Genomic DNA, 8467 nt, shown 5'->3' with positions numbered 1-8467 from the left:
ACAAAGGCTGCTCAGGAGTTAGTGACTGATGGAGGAGCCTTGAACTTGCGTGGGTGGGCGGCGGAAAGAGGTAATCACACCATCATGATTATAGTTTTCGGCTGGGCTGAGAAGATGATAGGGGGGCGGGGAATCCGTAACAGATCTCTGTCAAGCCATTTCTGTTGCCTCTAGTGCAAATAACTTGGTATGGGGAAGAGACCCCTGTGGCCCTATAAACGAGGCACATGGGGGGGGGGGGAGAAGAAGCAGCCCTCAATGGAGCTGGGGTGTTTGTGTTTGCCTTTCCTCAGAAGACAGTTCTCTTAGAGCTGCTCCTGTGGGCTTTCCCTCTGCCTCTGAGCTGTTTTGAGGCCAAAGGCCATCAGGCTGAGGCTTGCTGCTAACCGAACCATTTTCTCAAGAGGCCCGGCCTGAGGCCTGCTGCCAACTGAAGCTTTCACCAAAGCCTTAGAGCCTTAGGCCTGCTGGTGACTGAACCATTTTTAACTGAAGCCTGATGCTGATTTAAACTTTTTCTTCAGAGACCCAGCCTGAAGCATGCTGTTGAATGATTCCTTCCCCAGAAGCTGTTCCCACAGCCTCACATGCTTCAGAGACTCTCTCATCGCAGGGCAGTCCCTGTGATGAGGTGCTCTGGGGGGTGGGAGGGGGGTCTGCATGGGGGTGGGTCTGTGTGCATCACCCCCAATCCTGTGTCACCTCCTGCCACTGGAGGAAGAGCATTTATGCACCCAGCCCCTTTCCCCCCACTGGTGAAAAAAAGCTGGCAGTTGCCTTTTCCATGCATTGCAAATGAGGGTCCCCCGTCCCTTGTGAGGGTCTCGTCCATGGCAGGGAGGGCCCCCAGGCTCAGCCCCGTGCTGCTGGGCATGCTTGAGAAGGACACCATGGTGTGGAGGAGCATTAGAACCAGGACGCAGAACCGGATCTTGCCGCTGCTGAGGTGGGAGCCCGCAGACACAGGCAGCAGGGATGGATGGTGCTGGTGCTGGTACTGGGTGTGGTGGTAGTAGAGGTTGTAGTGCTGCTGCCGCTGCTGGTGAACGTGGTGGTGGTGGTGGGGGATGTCACGGAGTTGGTCATGGAATGACTCTGACTCGATGGATTTGGCTGATGTATTGCAGCTGTCGTCTGGGTGGTGGTTGCATGAGTCCCACAGCATGTCGCAGCACTTGGCTTCCTGTTCAGGCAGATTACTCTCCAGCAACCCTGGCAAAAGGACAACAAGAAAGGAGGAGGTGGGGAGGGGAGAAGTGGTGTCAGATCTGCTAAGTGCTACCTTCAGGAGAGTTCACTGATGTACATGAAACCAGGGTAGAATTAGAGGAATCTGCTAATGGGCAGGAAAAAGGAAGAAGGAAGCAACCAGAGGGAATGATTGCTGGCTTCTGTTGTTTCTATACTAATGCACAGAGCATGGAAAATCAACAAGATGAACTTGCACTCTTAATCAAAATTGTAGAGTTGGAAGGTCCTCTGGATCATTTAGTCGAACCCCCTACAATGCACAAATCACAGCTAAGAAATCCCTGAAAGGTGGTCATTCAACTTCTGTTGAAAAAACTTCAAGGAACGAGAGTCCACCTCTGTGATCAAATAACAGAGAGCAGATGACTTATTTTGGACCAACCTGGCACTAGCTACCACCACCACCAGCAGCAGCAGCAGCAGCAGAGCCCAGGGTTGGCTGATGTGGTTTCCTCATATTCTGAAAATCAAGAGACAGACCAGAAAAGGGTTGGCATGTACCAGAACACTAGGAGGTGCTGGATACACACAAATAGCTTCCCCATCCCTTCTAAGGGCATGCTGTTATGGGGCAGAGGACCTTCAACTAGGCAGGCCTAGTTGAACCTACTGAACTGAATCATGGACACCGAGGCAAATAACTGGTCTCCATTATTTACACAGTTTTTGGAGTTTACCACTGGTCTATTTGTGGGCCTTAAATGTTATTGGGAGAAGGAGATAAATGTTCAAATAGAGAAATCTGAAAGGAAATCACTGTGGTCATATAAGCCATATAAATTGATTCCATCATATGTGAGAGAACATTCCCTCAAAGATCTGCATAGATGGCATAACACACCTATGAAGATGTCCCATATTACATCAGTTAGCACATGACTGCTGGTGGGACTGTGGGTTTCAAGGGACATTCCTCCATCTTTGGTGGAAATGTCCTCGCATTTCATTAATTCTGATCCCAAGTATATCAAGGAATACAGTGGTGCCTCGCAAGACGAAAAGAATCCATTCCGCGAGTCTTTTCGTCTTGCGGTTTTTTCGTCTTGCGAAGCAAGCCCATTAGCGGAGTAGCGCTATTAGCGGTATTGGCAGTTTAAGGGCTAAAAACGGCTCTTTAAGGCTTAAGGGATTAGCGGTTTTGCTGCTAAAATGCTTTTAGCAGCTTAGCGCTTCAGAAAAAGGGGTTTTGGAGCGGAAAAAAACCTCAAAAATTTTCGTCAATTTTCGTCTTGCAAAGCAAGCCCATAGGGAAATTCGTCTTGCGAAGCGCCTCTGCAAACGGAAAACCCTTTCGTCTTGCGGGTTTTCCGTCTTGCGAGGCATTCGTCTTGCGGGGCACCACTGTACCTAAAATAAGTAAATCACCCATTCAGGCCTCCCCACAACTATAATTATTGAATATGTGGATGAACAACACGAAAACCTGTCACTCCAGAGCTTTTGACACTGTTGTTAGCTGCAGCTAGAATAATAGAAACAGAGAACTGTAAAGTTCTAAGGGACCCCAAGGGTCATCTAGTCCGACTCCTTACACTGCTAGGATTTCAAGAGCCCAGCAATGGAAACCTTTAAAAATCTGCATTTGGCTGTATCATAGAATCATCGAGTTGGAAGGGATCCAAGGGTCATCTAGTCCAACCCCCTGCAATGCAGGAAACTCAGCTAAAGCATTCATGACAGATGGCCATCCAACCTCTGCTTAAAAACCTCCAAGGAAGGAGAGTCCACAACCTCTCGAGGGAGACTGTTCCACTGTCAAACAGCCGGGTCTTAGAAATCAGAGCTTCCTTTCCTAAGTGCTCACAGACCAACTGCTGAAGTATTTGTTCTATGACCTTTCCCGGATGTCTTGATTTATACTGCTGTGTCTCACCATTTCTTCCTCTTACAATTTACAGTATTTATTGTTTGATTCCTCTGGATATGAGACAATTTAATACCCTGCTATAGCACTTTTGGGTTGTTAATTATGTTAATAAAACATTTTGGGTTGTCTCTTGGGCAGGGGCGTAGGAGGGGGGGGCGCACCAGTTGCCATCATGGAGGGGGGTGACAAATGATCAAGGAACAATTACTGCCCTACTAGGGCAGTTCATAAAAAAACTTTTTTTGGAAAATGCCTGCTCCAAAGGTCTTATCTTACTACACTAGGGATTATATAGCTAATTTATAAAATTTCATGCATATCAGTTAATATCTTGACCCTCCTCCACGTAAATAGCTGTTTACTTGGCCGTTTTCCTATGTTGTGAAGCCTGAAATTTCAATTCAGTGGAGCAGGGTCAAGATATTAACTGATATGCATGAAATTTCAGATATAGCTATATAATCCCTAGTTTAGTAAAATAAGACCTTTGGAGCAGATTTTTTTTTAAAAAAAGTTTTTTATGAACCACCCTACTGCCCTACCCTCCGCTGGGCTTCCCGGGTCATGGAAAGTCAGCCTATGTGAAGAAAATGAGACTAGGCCCAGTAGATTAGGCCTTGCCTTACCTTTGCCTCGCCCCCTGCATGCAGCCAATTTTTCTTGATTTTACTGCTGTGGTTTTTTTTGTTTTTTGTTTTGGTAAACCACTTTGCAGGTTTTTAAAAATAGATTTTATTAATTAAATAAACAATAAATAGAAATAAAATAACACAAGCCAAAACACAATCCATTCTGTAGATTTAAGTATCTGCCCATAGTTGCCTACTTGTTATCTGAGGCCCAGAATCCACATTCCTTTGTAAGAAAATATGAAATAATGTAAAACCATTTTTGCAGGCAAAAAAATAATAATCAATGGGGGGGGGGTGACAAGAAACTTTCCGCACCGGGTACCACCTGACCTTCCTACGCCTCTGCTTTTGGGGTACATCCCCTATCTTTGTAAGTGGTAAGAGCTGTTCGACAATAAAACATACCACCTCAGAAGGTGGTAGACTCTCCATCATTGGAGGTTTTTAAACAGACTTTGGATGGATGCTTTAGTTGAGATTCCTGCATTGCAGTGGGTTGGACTAGATGACCCTTGGGTGTCTCTTCCAACTCTACAATTCTAAGCCTTACCTGTGCAGATGAAGCCAGGCAGTCCTCCATAGATCAGTTCATCGTTGTCAGGCAAGACGAAGGGACACCTTGTTTGTACCTCCAGGCAGTATTGCTTGCATGGGATCCGGTGCTGGCACTGCAGTTGGGTCACATTGAAGTACTCAGAGCACAGCCAAGCCTTGTAGACAGCCTGCAAGAAGGAAGGAGGAAGGAGAGGGTGGGATCCATGTGAACTCAACAGGGAACAGACTTGCATGCTGTCAAGGTAGGAATAGAGAGAAATGCTGTACAACAGTGATTTTCAACTGGTGAGCAGTGGCTCCTTGGAGAGTCTTGAAGGATTGTCAGGAGAGCCGCGGGCAGCCCTGGCCTCCCCTCCGCTCTCCTGCTTGCCCAGCGAGCAGCTCAGAAGAGTAAGCAAGCTGGCAGGCAGGTGGTCTGAGTGGTGCCACTTCCCTGGGCCAAGTACTGCCTGTTTCTCAACAATAAGTGTGCCGCTGCCTGCTCCCTCTCCTTTCCCTTCACTTCCTTCTCCTCCCTCCCTTCTACCAGCAGGCAGTAGAAGCCACAGCAGCCATGAACCCGCCACTAACCCACATGACTCCCCCCTGAAGAGCCATTATGCAACATCAAGCTTTTTGTCTTTTTCAATGGCGCCCTGGAAGCACCAGTCCTGTTGCATCTGCCTATTGAACCAATGCCCCCTTTCCTCTGCCACATTGCAGACACCCTCCTCCACTGCCCCTGCTATTTCTTTTTTGCACTTGTTTCCTCACTTAGCTCTCCCTGGCCATCCACACTAACAGGGGCCCTTCCCTGTTTTCCTCAGGGTCTCTCTGGCACTAGGGTGCCTGGGAACCAGTGGTCAACTCTGGGGCTGCTTTTCCTTGCCTGTTGAACCACCTGGGCTCCCCTCCTTAGTTCCCTGCAGCTTTGCAAAGACTAAATTGGGGGATGCAGCTATAATTTTGTTTTTTCAGCATTCCTGAGACTGTATTCCCACTGTTGTTTTTTGTTGTGAGCACTTTAGGCTTTACATCCACATCCACGCCTACCCACCTCCACTTTTCTTTTTCCACATCTCAGGATCCATTTCATTTCCCATCCTCATAGTACGGTGGTTTTCAACCAATGTGCTACAGCACCCTGGGGCATTTTGAATGATTTTGGGGGAAGCCATGGGCAGCACTGGCCTCCGACCCTCCTTCGCCTCTCCCTCCTCCTAATAGATTAGACTGTGTAGATTAGATTAATAGAAGAGGCCACATGTGGTGGAAGAGAGGGCTGCATCACCTCCAAAGCATGCCTGACAGGAAATGTAGTTCCTGAGTCCAGCCTCTGCCTCAGAGGGAACAGCACTGCCCACAAACAGGCTGAAGGCGAGCCACAGAAAGAATGCCGTTGGTCAAGGGAGTCGTGGACTCAGAAAGGTTAAAAACCTCTGTTGTATGGAATAAATAAAAAACCAACACCCCTGGAATTTGATTTGGCATAAACCTAAGAAGAGCCTGCTGAATCAGGCCGATTGCCCATCTAGTCCAGCATCCTGTTCTCACAGTGGTCAACCAGATACCCATTAGGAGAAGCTCACAAGCAGGACCTGATCACAACAGCACTCTCCCTTTCTGCTGTTTCCAGCAACTGGTATTCAGAAGCATTTCTGCCTGCAACCATGGAGGCAGAGCACAGCCACCATGGCTAGCAGCCTCAACAAACAATTCCTCAACAAACAGGGTCCCAATAAAAAAAAATTCTCTAAGTTTCTGTTCTGTTGGTATCTTGGATTGGTCTAGATGACCTTTGGGGTCCCTTCCAACTCTACAATTCTATGATTTTAACACTGTTAACATCTTCGCCGGAGATACAGAACAGCCAGTGGTGCTGGGATGTGGCATATATTCTGGATGTGTCCCCAAATTAGAAAATTCTGGGAAGGTATAGCAATGGAAATTGAAGGAATAACTGACTATAGTTTATCCAAGGATCCTCTAATTTTACTATTAGAATACGTTAAAGAAACTGTACTAATAGAGGACAGCGAATTAATGCAACACCTCTTAACTGCTACCAAAATTATTATTTGTCAAAATCAGACTGGGGTGGAATGAGAACACCATCCAGGAATGGATAACTAAAATTTGGAATGCCCATGGGATTACTGTGCTTGATTGGCCAGCAAACCCACCTGACCTGAACCCCATAGAGAATCTATGGAGCATTGCCAAGAGAAAGATGAGAGACATGAGACTGAGCAATGCAGAAGAGCTGAAGGCTGCTATTGAAGCATCCTGGTCTTCCATAACACCTCAGCAGGGCCACAGGCTGATAGCATCCATGCCACGCTGCATTGAGGCAGCAATTGATGCAAAAGGGCCCCAAACCAAGCACTGAGTACATATGCATGCGTCTACTTCTCAGAGGTCCAATATGGCTCTATTTGCAGTCCTTGTTTTGCTGATTTCATTTAATATTCTAATTTTCTGAGATTGTTAATTTGGGGTTTTCATCACAATTATAACAATTATAACAATTATAACAAATATAACAATTATAACAAATAAAGGCTTGACATATCTCGCTTTGCATGTCATGAGTCTATCTCATATATTAGTTTCACCTTTTAAGTTGAATTACTGAAATAAATGAACTTTTCCATGATATTCTAATTTATCGAGTTTCACCTGTACTGTACTGCACATGATTAAGCTTGCATATATGGTGAGAACCAGAGAGGACAAACAGCAAGGTAATAACAACAACAACAACAACAACAACAATAATAATTTATTATTTATACCCCGCCCATCTGGCTGGGTTTCCCCAGCCACTCTGGGCGGCTTCCAAAAGAATATTAAAATACTGTGATACATCAAACATTAAAAGCTTCCCTAAACAGGGCTGCCTTCAGATGTCTTCTAAAAGTCTGGTAGTTGTTGTTCTCTTTGACATCTGGTGGGAGGGCGTTCCACAGGGAGGGCGCCACTACCGAGAAGGCCCTCTGCCTGGTTCCCTGTAACTTGGCTTCTCGCAGTGAGGGAACCGCCAGAAGGCCCTCGGTGCTGGACCTCAGTGTCCGGGTAGAACGATGGGGGTGGAGACGCTCCTTCAGGTATACTGGACCGAGGCCGTTTAGGGCTTTAAAGGTCAGCACCAACACCAATTACTGAAGCGGGTAATGCCTTCATCAATAATTTGACTCTTGTTATAACGTACTGGAGTAATAAGGCACAGCACTGATTACTGCATTGCAAGGGATTGGACTAGATGACCCTTCGTGTCCCTTCCAATTCTAAATATTATTATTCTATTTCATATACGGTAAATCAACAAACAAATGTACTAAAGATTAATCCTAACGCCAGAGTGGATTTGATTTAAGGCATTTTTTTTACAGAAAGACTCATTCTTGCCAGTACCATCTTAATATTTACAGCAAGACGAAGATATCATTTTTGGAATAATAAATTTCCAGAGTCATTTTTACAGTTAAATAAAAAATGACTGATTTGGTTCTACTCTTAAAAATACATAAACAGATAATTATGAAATTATGGTAAGGTTTAATAAGTTAACTGTTTCTATTTGGACAACTTTTCTGCTGTACAGTGGACGCTCAGGTTGCAAACGTGATCCGTGCGGGATGCACGTTCGCAACCCGCAGCGGCGCATCTGCGCACATGCGGGTTGCGATTTGGCGCTTCTGCACATGCGTGACTGCTGAAACCTGGAAGTAACCCTTTCCGGTACTTCCGGGTTTCAGTGGGTCCGTAACCCGAAAAAACGCAACCTGAAGCGTCTGTAACCCAAGGTATGACTGTACTTGATTGGAAGGAGAAAAAGAATCATTTCCTTAATTACAATTTAAACCATTTGTTTCACTAAAACAATACCATATGTATCCATGTTTGTTAACTGATGTGTTTAAACAATTTTTTTAAATAAAAAAAAAAAACAGACTAAGTTTTAGCACACATGAAAAACTTAAAACAAATCCTTATTTCCTGATGAATAGCCTTTGGACTAGAATGTAACTTAAATAGAAAACTATCTTTAGAAAGATTTTTCCTCCAAAAGCATTTATTTTTAATTTTTTTTAAAGCCCTATTCAAAAGAAACACACACACACACACAGAGTATATATATATATATATATATATATATATATATATATTATCCACCCTGGTA

At 45.1% G+C, this 8467-nt stretch overlaps 1 protein-coding gene across 1 annotated transcript in view; it reads right to left on the bottom strand.

Annotated features, from left to right (window-relative positions):
* Positions 1–604: 604 nt before the first annotated feature.
* Positions 605–8467, bottom strand: part of LOC310668796 (NALCN channel auxiliary factor 2-like) — a gene marked incomplete at its 3' end in the record, with an annotated part of 52728 nt that continues 44865 nt past the window's right edge. The window contains exons 2-3 of the mRNA XM_083422124.1: positions 4301–4472; positions 605–1212 (exon numbers count right to left, since the gene is read on the bottom strand). Of these exons, the coding sequence (XP_083278250.1) occupies positions 605–1212; positions 4301–4472 (780 nt within the window). The remainder of the gene's footprint in view (positions 1213–4300; positions 4473–8467) is intronic.

This window comes from Podarcis tiliguerta, assembly GCF_965153285.1.
Source record: "Podarcis tiliguerta genome assembly, chromosome: W".
NCBI lineage: Eukaryota > Metazoa > Chordata > Lepidosauria > Squamata > Lacertidae > Podarcis > Podarcis tiliguerta.
The sequence above is the reverse complement of the archived record's forward strand: the minus strand, read 5'-3'. Positions and strand labels throughout refer to the sequence as shown.